Source organism: Colobus angolensis, unplaced genomic scaffold (genome assembly GCF_000951035.1).
Source record: "Colobus angolensis palliatus isolate OR3802 unplaced genomic scaffold, Cang.pa_1.0 Scaffold80, whole genome shotgun sequence".
NCBI classification, from domain to species: Eukaryota; Metazoa; Chordata; class Mammalia; order Primates; family Cercopithecidae; genus Colobus; species Colobus angolensis.
Genome location: NW_012121821.1, coordinates 7024108 through 7046940, shown reverse-complemented (window position 1 = coordinate 7046940; position 22833 = coordinate 7024108). Strand labels below are relative to the sequence as shown.

At 39.6% G+C, this 22833-nt stretch overlaps 1 protein-coding gene across 4 annotated transcripts in view; it reads left to right on the top strand.

Moving 5' to 3' along the window:
• PTPRB (protein tyrosine phosphatase, receptor type, B) overlaps nt 1-22833 on the top strand; it is a 124733-nt gene that overhangs the window by 30965 nt on the left and 70935 nt on the right. For 2 of the 4 annotated variants that reach the window (XM_011929326.1, XM_011929325.1), the window contains exons 1-6: nt 1711-1794; nt 2215-2488; nt 15085-15363; nt 16660-16917; nt 18834-19097; nt 21145-21414. In XM_011929326.1, the coding sequence (XP_011784716.1) occupies nt 1741-1794; nt 2215-2488; nt 15085-15363; nt 16660-16917; nt 18834-19097; nt 21145-21414 (1399 nt within the window). In that variant the 5' untranslated portion in view covers nt 1711-1740. Of the gene's footprint in view, nt 1-1710; nt 1795-2214; nt 2489-15084; nt 15364-16659; nt 16918-18833; nt 19098-21144; nt 21415-22833 lie in introns of those variants that run through there. The other 2 variants (XM_011929324.1, XM_011929327.1) reach the window with 2 other exon arrangements.

The following is a 22833-nucleotide window of genomic DNA, read 5'->3' as shown; positions in this document are numbered from 1 at the left end:
TGGGAGGCCGAGGCAGGTTGATCACTTGAGGTCAGGAGTTCGAGGCCAGCTTGGTCAACGTGGTGAAACCCTGTCGCTATTAAAAATACAAAAAAAAAAAAAAAAAAAGCTAGGTGTGGTGGCACACACCTGTAAACCCAGCTACATGGGAGGCTGAGGTTCAAGAATTGCTTGAACCCAGGAGGCAGAGGTTGCAGTGAGCTGAAATCGCGCCACTGCACTCCAACCTGGGTGACAGTGTAAGACTCTGACTCAAAAGTAAATAAATAAATAGAATTGAAACAATTTTCACTTTTTTCTTTTTTTCTTGTTTTAACTTTCCTCAAAGTAGACACAATAGATACAGTAGACAATCACATAGCTTTATGTATAGCCTATTTGAAAAAGAAAGGAATATGCCATCCTTCCCACTGATTTAAAAATTAGAATGTGGAATCTCATTTCTTCTGGCAGTTGTTAGGGATGGTGCTCCAAAAAAGCAATCAAAAATCATAAAACTTGTTGCAATATTTTGCCGTTATCACTTATGTACAATTAAATATTTTCATTCTTTAGTTATTGGGAACTTTTCTGAAATCAGTTTTCAGATACACGTTTGGGTACTGAAGCAGTTGCTAAAGGGCATACAGTTAGTGCTGAACATTGAATAAATGCCTTTTTTTTTTTAACTTGTGGAGAGCTGACTATCGACAGTAGTTTTCACAAATGAGAGTTTACATGGCTTTCTTCTTTTGGTTGGACAATTAGGGATGAAACGGCTTTCACTACTAGATGATAAAACTGTTCACTGTGGGTTGAACATTTGGTAATGATTATATTTGTCGTTAGCACTATTTCCATAAGATTTAGGGAGGATACAAACCTATACAAGAGAAAAGGGAAAGTGATTGGGAGAAAAGAATGGTCAAGCTGACAGTCCTTTTGGGGTCTTTTTCTCTTTGCTAGTGTCAGGGGATGCCACCGGGACAAATGAATGCTTTGAAGTGAAAAGGGCAAAAGCACTCTAATAAAAGGCTTCGGGAAAGAGTGCAGGCGACCTGGGGAAATATGCTGCGGTCAAGTTTAATCCTGGGAAAAGCGGTCCTGGAGAAAGCAGATGAGGAAGATAGGAAGGAAGATAGGGAGGGGGAGACGCTGGGTGTGGAGGGAGGAAGGGGGCGGGGGTGGGGGCCTGGAAAGTGAGAGGGAGCAAGCACTAATTGTGGCTAAGGCGACTGGGTCGAGGACCACAGAGTGGGGAAAAGGGAGAGTCCAGGAGTAGGAGGAGGCAGAGCCCGGCAGAGCCGGACCGGACCCCTGGGCGGGAAGGTAGCGGCGCGGGGCAGCGGGGGCAGCTTGGCCCACCTCGGGCCCCTTGGCAGCCTCAGGCGTTGGCTCCTCGGGGCTCCCTCCCTCGCCGGCGCATTGTTCCTTTGCCGGGAGACGAGGAAATTGCCTTTTGATTGCGGAAGTCAGCGGACGGGGCTGGGGCGAGGCAGCGCGGGTCAGAATGGCAGCGTGGGAAGGGCGGCTCGCTGCCTGTCCCCGCTGCCTCTCGCGTCCGCAGCCCGCCCGGGGCGGCAGGAGCAGCAGCAGCAGAGGTGGCCGCAGTGGCCCCTGCACGTCGCCAGGCCCCAGGGAAGCTCTCTGCGCCCGCGGGGCGCGCTGAGCGCGTGCAACAGGTGACCCCCAGCGCCAGCCCTTGGGGCCGCCCCACGTCCAACCCCCTCGGTCTCGTCTGGATCTTAACTACTGAGCGCAATGCTGAGCCATGGAGCCGGGTTGGCCTTGTGGATCGCACTGAGCCTGCTGCAGGTGAGTGGCCCGAGAAGGGGTCAGAGCTGATGCGCCCCCTCCCCGCCGAAAGTCAAATTCCCACTCCACTTTCTCGTCTATCAGGTTGTGTTTTGGAGAGGGAGGTGGCAAAATTTCTTCTTCTGCCTTGGGAAGAATGATCCTCTGGTGAGCCCCCAACCCAGAATGACAGCTTATCCTGCTGTCAAAGCAAAAAGCCACCTTCTCTCTCCGGCTGCTCTCAAGGGACAGCAGCTAGGGAGAAAGTTGCCATCCACCTCCCCCGCAAGCCTTTTCTCTGGCCGGAGGGCAAAGGGACTAGCTGAGGCTAGGGACAAAGGATAAGTAGAAGGGAAAGGGCAGCTTGAGGATCTTGCTGTGGACACGTCCCTGGGCAGTCCAGACCTTGGACTTAAACTGTTGTGTCTGATTCCTTTGCAGACTGGACTGGCGGAGCCAGAGAGATGTAACTTCACCCTGGCGGAGTCCAAGGCCTCCAGCCATTCCGTGTCTATCCAGTGGAGAATTTTGGGCTCACCCTGTAACTTTAACCTCACCTATAGCAGTGATACCCTGGGGGCCGCGTCGTGCCCTCCCTTTCGGTTAGACAACACCACATATGGATGTAACCTTCAAGATTTACAAGCAGGAACCATCTATAACTTCAGGATTGTTTCTCTGGATGGAGAAGAGAGAACTGTGGTCTTACAAACAGGTAAAGGATGACAGGTGCAATTGGATGGCCAAGCTACTCGGGGTTGGGCCCTGCCTTTTCAAGCTGGTGTTTCATTTGAGTTCCAGGGATACAAAAAATGAAGGTAAAAATTACCTGTGAAGATAAATATTGACAGAAATGTCTGGTTTCCTCAGATCTAGCCAGAAGCAGCTTGGTGGACTTTCAGAGACTCCCTTAGTGCTGAAAACAGCCAACTAGCCACTGAAAGGGTCAGGGTGGGGTGCGGGGTGGTCAGCAAAGAGAAACTTGGGGCTGCGGAGGGAATTTGTTAAAGTGATGTGGTTTACGCTTCCATTGCATTAAATTGTCAAACCCTGGAATAATTTTCAGTAAATGTTTTTAGAATAAATAATAAAAGTACAATTTTAGGGATATGCCTTTCCTCAACTTAGTTTTATTTTTAGAACTGTACATAAAATCTGCAGGAATAGAATGGAGCCATTCATCAGAGAAAATTAGAAAAGTCTCATGAAATGAGGATATGAAAATTGTTTTGTATCTCTTGAGTAATAACCCAAACAGCATAGTATCAGAGAATGTCCTTTGATTACTTTACAGCAATTATTTTCCTTACACTTTTGCTGAATCCCTCCATGTGGATATGTTCAGAATTTGCCTTTCTTGCCTCAGTTTTCTTATCTGTAAAATGGGAGTGTTAGTCTGGGTCATTCAAGTTCAAGTTCTTACCAAGTGCTCGACACTTAGGTATGGACTGTCATGTACATTACCTCATTTAATCCTCAGAGCTACCCTCAGACGTGCTCTAAATTCTTTAACAATTTTCATGTTTTCTGACTTCATTAGTCTCCATTATCTCTATTTGTTGCAACAGTGAATACTTGCTTTCATCCAGAAATTCAAATTTAAGTTAAAAATTTAAAAGTCAAATTTAGAAATGTGTTGCCCTTACTATTCTTTCACATTTCAACCTGAAACAGGATCATTTCTTTTGCTGCAGTTCTTTAAAGAGGTGTTAGAAGTTTCAGCTCTAAAGCCAGGTGCAGGAGTTTCGGAGAATTTAACTGGGCTCATGTAGTAAGTCAGCTAGATATTAATTATCTTGTTTTTTCAAAGAAAAAAATCAAAGTGCCCCATTACATCACTTAACTTACTTCAAATGAAACTTTTGGATAATATCTGAGATTTGCAGCAACTTAAGTTAAAAAGAAAAATCACTTGTTAAGAATCTGGTGGTTTCTCTGACCAGGCACAGTGGCTCATGCCTGTAATCGCAGCACTTTGGGAGGCCAAGGCAGGTGGATCTTGAGGTCGGGAGTTCAAGACCACCCTGGCCAACATAGCAAAACTGCGTCTCTACTAAAAATAAAACAAATAAATAAATAAATAAATTAGCCGGGCATGGTGGCAGGGGCCTGTAATCCCAGCTACTTGGGAGGCTGAGGCAGAGAATTGCTTGAACCTGGGAGGCAGAGAGGCCAGATGTTCCACTGCACTCCAGCCTGGGCAACAGAGGATACTCTGTCTAAAAACAAAAAAAAAAAAAGAAAGAAAAGAAAAGAAAAATGAATCTGGTGGTTTCTAATATGAAATCGGAGAGCCTGAAATAGACCACATAATTAGAACATTTTACAAAAGTTGAAAGGCTGGGTTTTTAGTCCAAATGTTGTTGGTTTCTTAATATTACAGGATAGTTCTTATAAATACTCATATTGCTAATACTGTGAAATACATAACATAGAACTTACAGATGTGTTAATTACATTTGGAAAGGCCTCTGGCCAACTAGTGTATGTGTTCAGTGGAGCAGAGCAATTTGTAAAAGCAGGCTGAGCTTTCAGAAGTTTGTTGGAGAAAAGATTAAGACCTTTAAGAAGCCAGAATATGGTTGTTTAAACCAGAGGATTTACTTTTTGGAAAAACAGTAATGGAAAAGGACTCACTGTGGATGTTACTAGTTAGAATAGGCTTTGAGTTTAATTATTCAAGTAGGTGTTTCAAGTCCAGAGGCATTTCTGAAATGTAAGAAATAGTTGCATTTTATTGACCATGTTGAGTAAAACAAGACTTCATTAGCATCCACAATGTGCTAGCACTCGGGGTTCTCACCATTTTTCTTAAAGAGACACACTTTACTTGTCTACAGATATTATGAGCTTTGTGATAAATGTGAAGCATGAAAGTTGCAGGTGGTATTTGCATAATGATAAATTTCCCACACTTATTTGTATGATGGTTGTTTAGATTAAAATTACTTTTTTAATTAAGATATTTTAAAAATTGTTTCAAGGAGGACTTTTTTAGTTGGTTGTTATTTATTTGTCAGTAGTTCTTTCTACATTTTAAGGACATACGTGAATTGTTCTCTTAGTTAATACAAAGTAGTAGTATTCCCCTATGTTGATTGCTGAGCTATAGAGATGAGATGCATGAATCATATTTTACTGTTATTAAAGCAATGCCAACTAGTATAATATTCAGACTCAGACAAACTTCAAACAAAAAAGTCATTGAAAATATCTGTGCTTTCTTTATTCTATTGTGCCTGTCTTATCAGTCTAAAACAAAATAGAATGAGAGCACGACATGATTTGGATAGAGGTATAGTAGTTGCTTAAATGATCTCTATATCATTCCAATTGTGACTTGCCTGATTAGTTTTCCTGAAAAACTGTCTAAAATAGCTCATTATTTTCAAGCCATGTAGACATGACCTTAAAGATAAAAATTTTTTTTTTTTTTTTTTTTTTTGAGATGGGGTCTCACTCTGTCACCCAGGCTGGAGTGCAGTGGCGCGATCTCGGCTCACTGCAAGCTCCAGCCCCCAGGTTCACGCCATTCTCCTGCCTCAGCCTCCCCAGCAGCTGGGACTACAGGCACACGCCACCACGCCCGGCTCATTTTTTGTATTTTTAGTAGAGACGGAGTTTCACCGTGTTAGCCAGGATGGTCTTGATCTCCTGACCTCGTGATCCGCCCGCCTCGGCCTCTCAAAGTGCTGGGATTACAGGCGTGAGCCACCACGCCTGGCCAAGAATAAACAAAATTTAATTAAATGGGCAATATTTTAGCAATAGTCATTTTCCATTTCAGATTTAAAATCAGAATCGAAGAACATAATAGATTTAAACCCAGTTCAGTGCACATGTATCAAACATAATACTGCAGGGAACTATGGCAGGTAGTGATTAGTAAGCTTATAAAGATGACTAACAAAAAGTGGTTCCTGACCTTGTTGTCTCGTGCAGAGGTGAGAGGTGGTTATGATGAAAGTGGCGACAGAGTTTTATCTCATCTTTTCTGCATGAGGACTTTAATCTGCCTCATGTATGCCATGCTTTTATAACCATAGAGGACAAGATATTTGGTAATTCTCAGGTTTATTTGGTCATTAAATGGTCAATGCAACAAGAATATCCTTTGAAAGTCAAATTATTTAGTGTGAACTCACCAGAAATCAGACAATGAACATACCAGATATGAAATAAGTTGGCTTTTTTTTTTTTTAAAAAACTTCTTGTAGAGCTCTTCTTAAACTTGGCACTTTTGAAGACTGTACTCAGGGTCTAGAGCAGAGGTTGCAAACTGGCGGCCTCTAGAGATATCTAGGTGTCTAAATAATAGCTGTGTTGTGTTTGGCTCACATAGTGTTTGCGAAAACATGCAGATTATTTCACCAGCATTAAAAATTGAAAATTCACATTAAAACCCAAATGTATGGATTCTCTTAAAATTTTGGAAGTTTTGGCAAAACTGTGCCTGAAACTCCCTAGAGCTGACTTGTGGCTTCTCCTTTTGGACATCAATTCACTGAAATACCAGTTCATTTATTTCCTTACCTGAATGCATTCTAAAGACATTTGAATTTGTGACTTCTACTTTGCGGTTTTCATTTGAAAATTTTAGGGAGCATTTATTTGTCTGGCAATGAGAAGTAGGTTTTCAGTACTTAAATGGCATCTAATCCATAGTAGGTGTTCCTTAAATACTGATTAAATGGATGGATAGATGGATGAATGGAAAGATGGATGAATGGTGGATCTGGGCATGGATGATGCGTAGAAGATATAGATAGATAGATAGATAGACCAATATATAGATACAGATAAGTATGTAGATGTGAATGAATGAAATTAATATTTTAGTGAGAGAATGTACGTATACTAAAAATATGGTCTGTTCTCATTGGATTATGGGTAAATTACAGAGCCCAGGGAAGAGGTGTAGTGGTAGATAACTTTACCTGTAGAAATAATATTTTAACAGCATTTTCCCTCTTGTTAAGTCAGTTTCAGCTACTTATTAATCAGCCTAGAAAAATAAAAAACAAAACCTCTCAGATGATTTTAATTATTTTAATATGACTAACTTATTTGTCTTTAATAAAAAACATTTTAGGAACTTTAATTGTTGAATCACGATATCAACTATTATTTCCACTTTGAAATGTTGCTTATTGTATTGGTTTATTAGGAGTGCCTTAACAAAGTATCGCAGACTCTGCGTGGATTAAACAACAGAAATTTATTTTCTCACAATCTTGGAGGCTAGAAGTCCAAGGCAAAGGTGTCTGTAGGTTTAGTTTCTTCTGAGGCCTCTCCTTGGCTTGCAGATGGCACCTTCTTGCATGTCCTCACATAGTGGTCCCTCTGTTTCTGTTGTCTGTCTGTTAATGTCTTCTCACAAGGACACCAGTCATATTGGCTTAGGGCCCACTCTAATGGCCCCATTTTAACTTAATCACCTCTTTAAAGGCCGTATCTCCACATACGGTCACATGCTGAGGTACTGGGGTTTAGGATTTCAACATATGAATTTGGTGGGGACACAATTCATCCCCTAATACTTTTATAGTTTTAAACATAAGCCATAATTTCTTAATAATATCTGTAGGTTACCGGCATTGAAATATCTTGCAGAGCTGGTAATGAAAACATATTTTTGGTTTCTACCCCACTTGGAAAGAATTAGAATTTAGAAGGAATAGAGCTGAGGGAATCTGCATTTTAAACAAATATCATAGTGAATCGATGCACACAAGTTCAAGAACTATTGACATAATTTTTCTATTATTTGTTGGTGTTAAGATTTTGATACGATTCTTCTTAATGCATGATCAAATCTATAATGCCTAGGAGTATTTATCTTTCCCGGGAAGAGAGGAGTACTCTCGTATTTGTTTTGTGCTTCTTTAAAAATTTATTTTATTTTTTAAATTTTTTTCAGACAGGATCTTGCTGTGTTGCCCAGGCTGGAGTGCAGTGGCACAATCACAGCTCACTGCAGCCTTGGCCTCCTGGGGTTAAGCAATCCTCCTGCTGCAGCCTCCTGAGTAGCTGGGATTACAGGCACCCAACACCACGCCCAGCTAGTTTTTCAAAATTATTTGTAGAGAAGGGGTCTCCCTATGTTGCTCAGGCTGGTTTTGATCCTCTGTGCCCAGCCTGCTTTGTGCTTTTATAGCATATAAAAGACTGCCACATATTATGTTTAATTGGTAACAGTATAAAATACATATTATACTGACCATCTATAGCTTAATTTTATTCTCATGGCAACCCTGTGGAGGGCGTATAGTGAAAGGGTAGGTTGCATAGAGACTAAGAGTTGAGTTTTGAAGGCAGACTGCCTCTACCGCTTACTAGCCATGTTATTTTGGTCAAGTGACTTAACCCTTCCAGGTCTGTTTCCAAACCTACAAAATGGGGATTGTATAATAATAATAATTCATGGGGCTGTTATGAGGTTTTCATTGGTTCAAACATAAAATCTAGAAAAGTTTTTGTCACATATGAAGTGTGCAGTGAGTTTACTATTATTACTTCCAGGTTGGAGATGAGATTGGTCTTCATAAGAATTAACTGACAATGTTTACAAATTCACACAGCTAACATACAATAGAGTCAGAACTTGAACTCTTGTTTACTGGCTCCAACTCCAGTATTCTTTCCACTACTCTGCAAAAAGGATATTATTTGTAAGTTGGCATTAGTTTTTTCAAATTACCACGTTATTTTATTATTTTTCAAGTCAACTTTTAAAGAGGACCAAATACCTAATACAATCTTTTAAATATATATATACTTAGCCTACACAAAAATGGAATAATGGTTAAATATGTTTTAGTGTGAAACAATTGTGAGTCACTATTGATCTTTGATTGTGTTGAACTTTTGGTGATGACTTCAGTATTTTGCAGTCAGCTATTTACAGTCCATTTATTTCAGGAATTTTAAGGTCAAACTGAGCTACCTATATGGAATGAACCAGCCCAGTTCTCTGAAATTGGTCTTCCTTTATGTGCCTAGAAATATTTCTCTATTAATCTGACTTCTGTTGGAAGGTATGGCATTTTACACATTAGCTAGGAAGAAATAAAATCTAATTTGTCTGGACAGAATGAAAAAACAAATGTTTGCCTTCCATTCCTAGATGCCAGTTTGCTGGAATCCCCCTGGGAACAAAAGATAATATTATACTTTTCTGACTTTGTAGGAGAAACAAACCCTATTCTGTATGTATGAATGTATATAAATTAAGATGCATATATACCCCTAAACATATAATATGAAACTAAAGTGAACACAGTAGGTATATATCTAGGTTTGCAGAGATTTTTGTTTTTGATACTGTGTTTTCTTCCTTTTATATGGAAAAACTCAGTCCCTAAAAAGGTAAAAAAGATAGTATAATGAACTACCATGTACTCATCACCTCCCTTCAATAATTACCAATTTATGACCAACCTTGTTTCATCTATATCCCCACCCGCTCCCCCACTGCGCATCATTTTGATACAATCCAAGTCCTGATTATTTCATTTCATTTGTAAATATTTCAGTCTACATCTCTGGGTGATAACCACAATATAATTATCACACCTAATGTTAAAAATAATGCCTTAATACCTACATGTCCAGGTTTGGAAGTACATATCAAGTGACAGCTCATGAATTTATACACAAGAAGGCTTTTGGACAGCAATCTGATTAGAAGAGGGGGCCAGGGGACTTCTCTGTATATTGCATGTATATAGCATTTTAGATAATATTGAAAAAGCCTCAGTTATTGATATTAAAGAATTGGGCTGAAACTACTGAAGAATATCATGGGGATGAGGGTGCATTAGTCTCGTTAAGTTGTCTGGGTGCCCTCAGTGCTGACATGGTTCTCTAATATTCACTAAAAGTGAGCTTCTCATTTTAGATCTAGTGTATACAGATGTTACATTAAATGCACAGCAACCTGATGTATTAGCATAATATAAGGCATCATCTTTAAGCCAGAAAACTGACTATTGTCAAACAGCAACAATAACAAAGAAAAAGAAATTACCTCTCTAGAAATGTATTTAAGTAACTGGAGTTGTGCACAATTCTTTTCTATTTTGTTTTTCTTCTCATTTTCAAAAACCTGCACCAAAGGATGGTTTGGTTTTTTGCCCCATCCCCACCCTGATTTTCACAAGTAATCCTCCAATTATTTCATATGAATAGTGGATGTTTACTCCATTTTATGTAAAATGCTACATAAATGCAGTTCCAATCAAGTTTCCTAACCACTCTCCTTGTAACTAGATTGGTATCCCAATTTCTGTAAAGATGCTGTTCTTTGGTTGGGAGGCAGGGATAAAATCCAGTTTGAGAAGAACTCGAGTGCCTAGGAAGAAACTTAGACTTTATCCTGAAATAGAAATTCAGGAAAAATTTTTGATGCTTCAAGGGGAATGAGGATGATGGATGGGGCAGATGTACGAAGAGATTATTTGGCAATCATGGAGGAAAGACAGAAAATAAGGAAGAGGCTGGGCGTGGTGGCTCACGCATGCAATCCCACCCAGTACTTTGGGAGGTTAAGGTGGGAGGATCATGTGAGCTCAGGAGTTTGAGACCAGCTGGGGCAACATGGTGAAACCCTATCTTTACAAAATAATACAAAAATTAGGCTAGGTGTGCTGGCTTATGCTTGTAATCCCAGCATTTTGGAAGGCCGAGGCTGGCGGATCACGAGGTCAGGAGTTCAAGACCAGACTGGCCAACACAATGAAACCCCGTCTCTACTAAAAATATATAAATTAGCTGGGCATAGTGGTGGGCGCCTGTAATTCCAGCTACTTGGGAGGCTGAGGCAGGAGAATCACTTGAACCCAGGAGGCGGAGGTTGCAGTGAGCCGAGATTGTGCCACTGCACTCCAGCCTCGGCAACAGAGCTAGATTCTGTCTCAAAAAAAAAAAAAAAAATACAAAAATTAGTTGGGCATGGTGGTGTGCACCTGTGGTCCCAGCTACTTGGGAGGCTGAGGTGGGATAATCACTTGATCCCAGGAGATTGAGGCTGCAGTGAGCCATGATCACATCACTGGACTCCAGCCTGGGTGACAGAGCAAGGCCCTGTCTCAAAAGAAAATAAGGAAGACACTTAGAAGACTCTCGAAGTAATCTAGCACAAAATGAAGAGACTCCAGGTAAAGGCAATAAATAAGGAAAAAAGGGAACGGGCAAGAAAAATATTATTTTCGAAAAAGGAACTTTCATGATCACAGAATTAGATCGAACTGTCATTACTGTTGTTATTAATTTTGACTATGCTACAATAGCAAACCACCTTCTGAAAAATTCTGTAAATATGCCTATCATTTTCCATAGACATTAATTTTTATTTTTTGTCATTACACTGAATATGCAATTCATGACATCATTTCCCACACTAGGACAGCTAAGTTGTGATAGAAAGAAAACACAATTTAGAGACAGGTATTGGAAGCTCAACTGTACTCCCTGTTCCTATACAACATAAGTGAGTCATTTAATGTCCCTGAGCCCCTATTCCAACTGAGAAAGCATGTTGTAAATTATCAGATGTAATGTAGTGCTGTTATGCCTTTAAGAAAAGCTTTTGGCACCAACCCATGGATTTGCTGCCCTTTGTTATAAGGTTGAATTTATTTCTATAGCAAATACAATCATTTCTAATTCTAAAGAGTCTAGAAATTTCTATATCAATAGATACTAATGTTTTAATGACCATGCTGTGACAAAAACAATTAAGAAGCAAATATTATTTGTGCTATAAATATAGCTTTCTTTCTTGTTTTAAATAACATTAAAAAAAAAAAAAAGGGTCTTTCTATGTTGCCCAGGCTGGAGTGCAGTAGCTATTCACAGGCACTATTATGACGCACTACAGCCTCCAAACCTGGACTCAAGCAACCCTCCTGCCTCAGCCTCCTGAGTAACCGGAACTAAGGGCACACATCACCACACTTGGCTTCCTAAGTCACATTAAAAAAAAAAAAGGAAAAAAAGAATTCATTTTGGTTCAGGAATTTTGCCATACTTTGCCTTTTCCTTTGAGAACAGAAAAATTGTGTTGACGTCAAGCCTGCTTATGGAACTCTGGGGCTTTCTGGTGCTGGTAGATTTATTCAAGTGTTTAAATGAATACTATAGAACTTACTGTTGTTATTCATTTTGACTATGCATTTGTCGTTCCTTATTTCAGGTCTGTTGGGAACCAAGAAGTACAAAGTGCTTTAAATTTATGGCTAATGATAAATATTGATATATTAATCAAGACTAAAGCTATGATTTATTATTTTTGATTTATTATTAGTTCTCATATTTTGTAATACTTCACTGGTTACAATGTGTATGAGTGTGATGAGTGGAAAAACCAGAGACTATCAATGCACACATCTGTGCATTGATACCTTTAAACATCTGCATACATTATATAAAGTCAAGTAGGATTTCCTAATTACGTATGATCTGTCATATGATCAGAAGATTATAGGTACATGGCTAAATTTTCAAGTAGAAATTCTGTCTCTGTATATATATATATATATATATATATACACACACACACACATATTTAATACATACATAACACACACAGACATATTATATGAAATGTGCACCCCTGATAGAAGTACCTAATACAATTTTGAAAACTTTTTAAATCCATCAGAGTTTTTATCAGGCTTAGATTTAAAGGGAGTCTGAAAACTATTTAGTTTCTGCAGCATGCATAGCAATAGTGGACAACTGCCAGCAAAGGGCTTTATCACAGTATAAATGGGGTTTTAAGTGTTTGTTTCCAGTGCAGGTTCTCGCAGCCCAGGCACTTCCCAGTCTCATTGTTCCTTTGTTCTAGCGGATGTACAAAGGATTGACTGTTTTGTTTTCTGGCTCAGAAAGATTAGATAAAGTCTGCATTTCTGAACTTCACCCTCTAGGCACGCAACCTTAAAATTTATTTCTATGTCTCATATTTTGTGGATTATATATGTTTAGATTCTACTGATCATAACATTATTTTTTAAAATTTTTATCTGGCTTGAAAATACTTGTAGATGATAGTATTGATCCCTTTTGAACTATCACTGGAAGTAGCTGTCCCTCTCATCCTTGTCCTTAAAATGCCACTTCAGCAAAAGTATGTCATCTCAGTCAGGTACGACAGCATTGTTCTTGAGTTTCACTGACTATTAGAATCTCATAGTCTCCTCTATATCCTCTATATCTTGTTACTTCTCAAAACTGCCTTGGAATGTAAGTATTATTATTATACTCCCCAGACAGATAGGAAAGTGGAGGCTTAGACAGGTTAAATAGCCTGCCCAAAATCTCATGACTTTGTCAGAGCTGAGATTTGAATTTAATTCTGACTCCAAAGCTCATGCTGTCTGCCATTACATTTCACTGTTTCTGTGGCAATATTTTCACCTAATTATAGGAATAATAATAACAGCTAACATTGAGCACTTACTACATGCCAGACACAGTTCTAACAACTTTTTTTTTTTTTTTTTTTTTTTTTTTGAGACGGAGTCTCACTCTGTCGCCCAGGCTGGAGTGCAGTGGCGCGATCTCGGCTCACTGCAAGCTCCGCCTCCCGGGTTTACGCCATTCTCCTGCCTCAGCCTCCCGAGTAGCTGGGACTACAGGCGCCCGCCATCTCGCCCGGCTAGTTTTTTGTATTTTTTTTAGTAGAGACGGGGTTTCACCATGTAGCTCAGGATGGTCTTGATCTCCTGACCTCGTGATCCACCCGTCTCGGCCTCCCAAAGTGCTGGGATTACAGGCTTGAGCCACCGCGCCCGGCCGAGTTGTCTGTTTATAACTGCCTTTTGAATATAGAGTAAAGCTATCTTATTTCTTTTTCATATGTTAATTGCAAGTGAACATCATCTTAAGACATATAAGAAGGTTATATTTTCTAATTAAGGTCTAGAATTCCTGGTGTTATATTGTGAACACAACATGGTCTACCAGGAAGTGGTGAAGTTACTATAGCCATGCCATTGTAATATCTGACCTGACCCTTCAATATTGGTCTCCAATATCTTGATCCCACTTTCTAGACCAAGAACCATGTTGGATTTCTGAAAATTTCTCCTAAAGATGTCTCACAATAGTTCTACTCTCAGCACTCAGGGTAGGGGCAGCCCCTTATTTCTTAGACTTTACTCCCCGCTGTACCAAAAGAATGGCTGCTCACTAATATCATTGACTTAGTTCCTAACCCAGATATGCCTTTTATTCTATTCAAGTTCAATGGTGGAGATTCAACACAGGCAAAGCAGTACTTCTCAAACTGATCCTTGGCTTTGAGAGTAGAAATAAGATGAACAGTTGGGTGCCAGATTTGCCCATTCCCACTTACTCTGGGTGCTCTGGCAGCACCAAAGTGCCCCAAAATTGAGATGTTAAAAATCTAGGGATATAGGGGGCCAGGTGCGGTGGCTCATGCCTCTAATCCCAGCACTTTGGGAGGCCGAGGCAGGCAGATCACCTGAAGTCAGGAGGTCGAGACGAGCCTGACCAACATGGTGAAACCCTGTCTCTACTAAAAATACAAAAAAAAAATTAGCCAGACGCAGTGGCGTGTGCCTGTAATCCCAGCTACTAGGGAGGCTGAGGCAGGAGAATCGCTTGAACCCAGGAGGCGGAGGTTGCAGTGAGCCGAGATCGTGCCACTACACTCCAGCCTGTGCTACAAGAGCAAAGCTTCATATAAAAAAAAAAAAGTCTAGGGATATAGGGAGTCCCAGCTAGTGGGAGAATCATTTTGGTAAGCAAACCTATCCTAGGTTTATAATCAGACCTGTGTCTTTTGTGGTTGTCTAATATCTAAAAAACCACCCAAAGTTATGTATACTACACACCAACAATCTACAACCTAGAAAGAAGTTCAGTGTATATTTCAAATTATTTCTTAATATCTGCATTTTCTGTTGAGATCTTCAGTATTTATCCAGGCATAACCTGGATGTTTGTCAATGTTTGAAAAATTTGCTAAACTGCAAGCCAAAGAAAATATAACTTTGCTTGGACTTTCAAGATCAGAGCTACCTTAACAACAACAACAACAACAACAAAGTTTTCGTAGAAAAAGGAATTCATATGACTAGTAGTTAAATGTTTTTTTTTTTTTTTAAGAAAGTGAAAGGGTAGGTTTGGAAGTGAAGCAAAATGCCAATTTATTTCATAAATAACAAATTTTTAAGAAAAATGAATCTGGACTGCAGTAAAATAAGCAGTTATTTGCAAACGTCTTCAAGGTCTTCAAGCCATGTTCTTTTTTTTTTTTTTTTTTCCGTATTTGCCTTGCAGATCCTTTACCTCCTGCTAGGTTTGGAGTCAGTAAAGAGAAGACTACTTCAACCAGCTTGCACGTTTGGTGGACTCCTTCTCCCGGAAAAGTCACCTCATATGACGTGCAATTATTTGATGAAAATAACCAAAAGATACAGGGGGTTCAAATTCAAGAAAGTACTTCATTGAACAAATACACTTTTTTCAATCTCACTGCTGGTAGTAAATACAATATTACCATCACAGCTGTTTCTGGAGGAAAACGTTCTTCTTCAGTTTATACCAATGGATCAACAGGTAAGACCTGTTTATAGCTGAGTAGTTAATAGGATACTTTTCAAGTTATACTTTATTCAAGGAATAGGAGTAAGATTGCTACTCCAGAGCAAAATTAATTAGCAATTAGTTAAATTTTTAAAAGGAGCTTATGGGATACAGTGGACAGACTAGACTGAAAATAGCATGCGTGGCTATGCTGGTAACTTGCTGAATGGTTTTGAAGAAGTCATGGGACTTCTCTGGAATTGGAGTTTTCTCCAATTTGGAATAGATACTCCCTAATGGCCCTTCTAACTCAAATCAAAGCAAGAAGACTTTCTGCCCCATTTTCTGAGTTTGTGCCATAAAACTTATTTTTAGATGTTTTTATTCTTTATATACTCTTCTCGTAACATCAAGTCATAATGTTTCCTAAATATTCCTATGTTTGAAACAAGTCTTTGTTTCTTCAATGAGGTGAAGAATAAGCCATCTGTGCACCCACATATTATGATATACATGGCACATCACTACCTCCTTCCATAAAGTACATGTCTTTCATGTCATTTGCTCTCCCCTCATTTTCTCTCTTTTTAAATTTTTTTTTAATTATACTTTAATTTCTGGGATATTTATACTTTAAGTTCTGGGATACATGTGCAGAACGTGCAGGTTTGTTACATAGGTATACACATGCCATGGTAGTTTGCTGCACCCATCAACCCGTCATCTACATTAGGTATTTTTCCTAAGGCTATCCCTTCCCTATGCCCCCAGCCCCTCAACAGGTCCCGGTGTGTGATGTTCCCTTTCCCGTGCCCATGTGTTCTCATTGTTCAGCTCCCACTTGTGAGCGAGAACATGCAGTGTTTGGTTTTCTGTCCCTGTGTTAGTTTGCTGAGAATGATAGTTTCCAGATTCATCCATGTCCCTGCAAAGGACATGAACTCATCCTTTTTTATGGCTGCCTAGTATTCCATGGTGTATATGTGCCACATTTTCTCTCTCTTTTTTAAATCTCCCTCTCCATTTTTCATCTTCTATAGTTCTTTCCTTTCTCTTTTCCAGTTACTGCTGTGCACTGTTATATACTTCACTGGTAAAAGCTACCTTAATACCTATGAAGTGGGGGAGGTAGACAAGTAAATTATGATGTAACTTGAGGCTGCAGACTTTGAAAACAGCACTAATCAAAGTTCCAGTGAAATTTCCAGAATCCTGTTATTTATTAATGCTATTACCAAGTTAAGATGAATGTGTGACTTCTAATTAAATGTATACGTCTCCTATAAGGGAATTATGAATGACATTTGGACATGCATTTTATCTCACTAGTGCCATCTCCAGTGAAAGATATTGGTATTTCCACAAAAGCCAATTCTCTCCTGGTTTCCTGGTCCCATGGCTCTGGGAATGTGGAACGATACCGGCTGATGCTAATGGATAAAGGGATCCTAGTTCATGGCAGTGTTGTGGACAGACAAGCTACTTCTTATGCTTTTAACGGGCTGACCCCTGGCTACCTCTACAACCTCACTGTTGTGACGGAGGCCGCAGGGCTGCAAAACTACAAGTGGAAACTAGTCAGGACAGGTAAGTTCCCCCAGCTAGCTGAAGAAGAATAAAGCAAAATCAAGGGGATATTTAATAAATCAAGTTTATTATTTGAATAACAGTAATATAGGACAAATGGAAATTCTTATAAGGTATAGAAGACCAATATCCACTTTTCTACTCAGAAAAAGAAGGATTCTCTTTTATTCTAAGGTTTAGGCGAGCCTTTGGCAACATTTTGAAGTAGGCAAAGTTAATTACTGATATGGACCTAGCTTCTCTTCTTCTCTTTTTAATACTCCGTCTCCTTGCTAAGGATTCCTTCTTCCTTTTCTTAACCAGGCATCCACTGTCTTTATGACATCACTCACAGTGAACCAGAATTACTTTCTCCATGTTACACATACCCTACTCCTGTGTGACAGTCATTTCCAAAATTTTCTATCTAACCACATGACCTGGGACCCAATACCACAGGACCTATTCCCACAGCCTACCCTAGACTAATAAATGAATCTGTGCTAAGTGTTAATGAGTAATTTACACAAACTTTCATTCAGCTGTTAGTGACTGAATATAAGCTAGATGCTGGGCATTGCTGATATAACATCCAAGAGAGACAAAGTCTTTGCCCTCATGGAGCTTACATTTTAGTAGAGTCTAATCCTTCTAGCAAGTCTAACATGTGAATTAAATCTCCTCTCTTGGTAAGTTATCTAATTTTAAGAGAAACTCTAATATATGCGGTGCCTTAGACATTAGTTTCTGGAACTATAGGAGGCTGGTGGGAAAGATATTTGAGGACATCAGTACATTTATATACCTTTTATAGCATACCTCAAATATATGTAGATATTCCTGGCCAAAAATGTTCTGTATATCTTAGAAGTTATTTATGTATATCAAGAGCAAATTGCATTCCTAACTGCCTTATGCAAAATCAGAGTGCTGTGCCCATTCTTTTGTTTTGTTTTGTTTTGTTTTGTGTCTGAGACAGAGTTTCACTCTTGTTGCCTGGGCTGGAATGCAATGGTGTGATCTCGGCTCACTGCAACCTTGGCCTCCCGGGTTCAAGTGATTCTCTTGCCTCAGCCTCCAGAGTAGCTAAGATTGCAGGCGCCCACCACCACGCCCAGCTAATTTTTGTACTTTTGGTAGAGACGGTGTTTCACCATGTTGGCCAGGCTGGTCTTGAAATCCTGACCTCAGGTGATTCACCCACCTCGGCCTCCCAAAGTGTTGGGATTACAGGAATGAGCCACTGCTCCAGGCCGCCCATTCTTTTAAGGAAGCTTCATTAATTTATATTCTAGAAAAAAGTATTCACAAAAGGGTATCTCCTTTTTAATCATTTTCCTTTCATGAAGTAGTAACACAACTCATTAACTTTATCATAATTTGATATAAAAATTAGTTTTATCACATAAAATTTTATAATCATTAATCAATTGATCAATATATTTACTATGTACTCAATATTATTGAATATTAATACATAAAGGCGATAAGAAATGAAGCAGATGACAGACCTCTTTGCGCATTCCACTTAAAGAATTTCTGAATTGGGAAGGACCATTGTAGAGCTTTGACCTAGCTTCATTTGCCAGTAAGAAACACTATAAGGTTCAGTGAACTAGAAAGAGCTGTCCAGAGTTTCCCAGCTGACTAATGGCCCAGTCTGAACCAGAATCCAGGCTTCTGCCTGACAAGATTTGGACCTTGCCACCAAGCACATAGCCTACCTTTGGTTTTACAGCATTATTTTTGCCTCTTTAAATTTTTTTTTTATTTTTATTTTTTCACCATCTGAAGAGGATAATTTTTGCCTCTTAAAGTGCTTGTTTTCTCCAGCGCAAGGAATGTGGCTTGCAGAAATAAAATTACGGTCAAAATTTGGCCGTAGGACTGGTGAGATATCCTGAGTAAAAGTCTCTTTTCTGTTCTTTCCTAATTAGCCCCCATGGAAGTCTCAAATCTGAAGGTGACAAATGATGGCAGTTTGACCTCTCTAAAAGTCAAGTGGCAAAGACCTCCTGGAAATGTGGATTCTTACAATATCACCCTCTCTCATAAAGGGACCATCAAAGAATCCAGAGTATTAGCACCTCGGGTCACTGAAACTCACTTTAAAGAGTTAACCCCTGGACGACTTTATCAAGTTACTGTCAGCTGTGTCTCTGGTGAACTGTCTGCTCAGAAGATGGCAGTGGGCAGAACATGTGAGTCTTGGGCTCCAGAATGTTCCTTGGTTGCTCACATCACTCTCTGATCCACCTTAGAATAGGACAGAATAAGTTAGCAGGAAAACTCCTTGCCCAGTCTGAGAAGTGGAGCCTATGTAACTGAAGGTGTCTGGGGTAGGACCCATTTGTCTGAGTCACTTAGGCAAATGAGTTTGGATTTCTGAATGATGTGCATATTGTTTCTCTTATGCTTTTTCATGTCACATCACTTAAGCAGCATAAATGCATTAGCATTGATACCAGTATATAAAACATTTCTGACTCATTCTTACAGTGAGAACCAGTTAGCATTTAACCATGTTTTCCATACATTATTTTATTAATTTCTGTCCTCAAACACTTATCTATCCAGTGCCTTATATGTGTAAATTACTGTACTATTGTTAAAACAAATAAGACATGCTACTTGCCTTTAAGGCAGGATCCAGCAAACTACCCCATCTGGTGCCAAATCTGGTCTGTGGCCTGATTTTGTTTAGCCCTCAAGCTAAGAGTGGTTTTTACATGTTTAAAGGGTTGTACAAACAAATAAGCAAACAAGAAAAAGATGAGACAGAGACCATATGTATCCTGCAAAACCTGAAATATTTACTACCTGATCCTTACAGAAAAAAATTGTCCAACTTCTGCTTTAGAAAAGTTTCATTTTAATCACACAGATGTAGAATACACACATGTACAAAAATAAAAATAGTACATTTTTAGTAATAGTGACTGTATTGATATTTCCATGTATCAGGCACTGACAAAATAATTTACACCCATTATTTCATTTAGTTCTCACAACAAAACTGTGAGAGATGTCCTGTTATTATTAGCATTATACAGATAATTCAAAGAGGTCAAATAATTTGTCCATAGTTATCCAGTCAGTAAGTGCTGGAGCTAGAATTTAAACCAGGCTATTTGATTCCAGAGTCCATTCCCTCTACTATTAGAGATCTGAAGTAAAAGCTATATGGTCAAAGAGGAAAGATAACAAAATTCTCTTTCATAAGAGCAGTACAAACTTGGAGGAAATGGGAGCAGGGTGCGGTAGCTCATGCCTATAATCCCAGCACTTTAGGAGGCCGAAGTGGAGGGTTGCTTGAGCCCAGCAGTTTGAGACCAGCCTCGGCAACATAGTGAGACCCTGTTTCTACAAAATAATATAATAATAATAATAATAATTAGCTGGGCGTGGTGACATGTGCCTGTGGTCCTAGCTACTCAGGAGGCTGAGCTGGGAGGATTGCTTGAGCCCTGTGGTTGAGCCATGATTGCATCACTTCACTCCAGCCTAGCAATAGAGTGTGACCCTGTCTCAAAAAAAAAAAAAAAAAACCAACTTGGAGGAAATAGAAATGGTCTTTAATGAGGACCTAAAAAATGTAACATTTGTGAAAAAGAGGGAAGAGCTTTTGGGGTGGAGGGGACAAAATAAGCAAAGGCCCAGAGGCAGAAGAGCCCAGGAGACTTGCCGGTCTACAGAACATGCAACTGGAGGCCAGCTTTCCAAAGGGTAGGGAAGGAGACAGGATGGCTGCAGAAAGTAGTCTCAGTAAGACTGGAAGGATGTGGGGTCTGAACTTAAAGAGCCAAAAATGTAAGCAGAGGGCTTGACATTTTATTCTGTAGATTATAGAGAGACCCTGAATGTTTTTAAGCAAAAAAAAAAAAAAAAAAAATAGAGCTTAATCTTGCAAGAACATTAATATTTTAGTTGGAAAAAAGAAAGGAATGCCTCATGATCACAACATCCAATATCTCTTCCAAAGGATGCCACATATCACTAGATTATTAACACTGTAACAGAAGATTACATTACTGATATTACTAAAATGATTTTGGCAGACATTTCTTGAGTGTCAAATGTCTCCAAAATAAAGAACCCTCATTTGCAATCCACAGACATCAAGAGGGGATAGAAATGTTTTGAACTGCAGATATTGTGTCTCCTATCTACTGCTGCCCAAGAAAAGTAAATGAGTATTCTTACTCTTGGTTTGTAATATCTCCTTTTTGACATCATTTCACCATTTAGTTCCAGACAAAGTTGCAAACCTGGAGGCAAACAGTAATGGCTGGATGAGGTCTCTTGTAGTGAGCTGGTCGCCCCCTGCTGGAGACTGGGAGCAGTATCGGATCCTACTCTTCAATGATTCTGTAGTGCTGCTCAACATCACTGTGGGAAAGGAAGACACACACTATGTCATGGATGACATGGGGCTCGTGCCGGGAAGACAGTATGAGGTGGAAGTCATTGTTGAGAGTGGAAATTTGAAGAATCCTGAGCGTTGCCAAGGCCGGACAGGTAGGCAAATATGAAGGTGTTAATACCAATGGAAGAGTAATTTGTTCCCTCTCCCAGGTAATCCAGGTAACTGCTGTAACAGCTAATATCATACCCTCATGTTTTCTGAATTTGAGATATTAAGGACTTTAAGACTAACGTGGGGTTTCTAACACCTAATTTGTCAAATTAGAACATTTAAAATCACTTCCACTAGTAACTCCATTATTTCATGAAAGAAAGCCATTTTAGACACCAAAAGAGTAGGATGGATACATTCCGAAAATAAAGACAATCCTTCCCATAAAAGAAGAATGTTTTGCTAGTGATCAGCATTAGGGAACCATTGCCTTTGACCCCATGTTGACTAATGTGGGGATTTCAGGTACCAAGGAAGAGTGATTAAAGTGGAGAGGGATATATTTGGATTTTAGGGAAGGGAAGAATAAGGCTACTGAAATGAGAAAACGGGCTCAAAGAGGTTATAACTGCCCAAAGCTTTGCAGTATAATCATGACAGCAAGAATACCAAGACTCATGTTTCAGTATCCTCATACTGTCAAATACTTGTACTCACATTGTCAAATAAGAGAGTTGCACTTCCAAGTTCAACATTTCCTTGATAATCCTTGTAATGTGAAATACTCCATACTTAGAGTGAAATTCCAGTATCTTCTTCTTAGTTTGCCTAATAATAGGGAAATAACTACATGGATTCACTGTTCTTCTTAGAAGAATGTCAAAGAAAAGATCATGACACCCACTTTGCTTGCCAACTGTGTCTTGCAGTAATCTCTTCATCTTCCAAATATTAATGTCTACTGGATGATGATCAAAGACCTAGAGCAGCTTAAACTAAGCTACTTGTAGTATTTCACAGGACAAGCATCTATGTCGTCTCTAATATTTTATCACTCATCTCAAATGACTTGGAATTGTAAGATCACAAAACATTAGGGGCTCTCAGCATGTCAGCATAATTCTCAGGAGAACTTTTACATATTTATTTACTTTTACTCTTTGAGACAGAGTCTTGCTCTGTCTCCCAGGCCTAGGCTGGAGTGCAGTGGTACAATCTCGGCTCGCTGCAACCCCCACCTCCCAGGTTCAAGCAATTCTTGTACCTTGGCCTCCCAAGTATCTGGGATTACAGGCATGTGCCACCATGCTCAGCTAATTTTTGTATTTTTAGTAGAGACAGGATTTTACCATGTTGGCCAGGCTGGTCTCAAACTCCTGGCCTCAAGCAGTCTACCCACCTTGGCCTCCCAAAGTGCTAGGATCACAGACATGAGCCATGGCGCCAGGCCAAACATTTGGTTTTTTTTTTTTTTCTTTTTTTGAGATAGAGTTTCACTCTTGTTGCCCAGGCTGGAGGGCAATGGCGTGATCTTGGCTCACTGCAACCTCTGCCTCCCAGGTTCAAGCGATTCTCCTGCC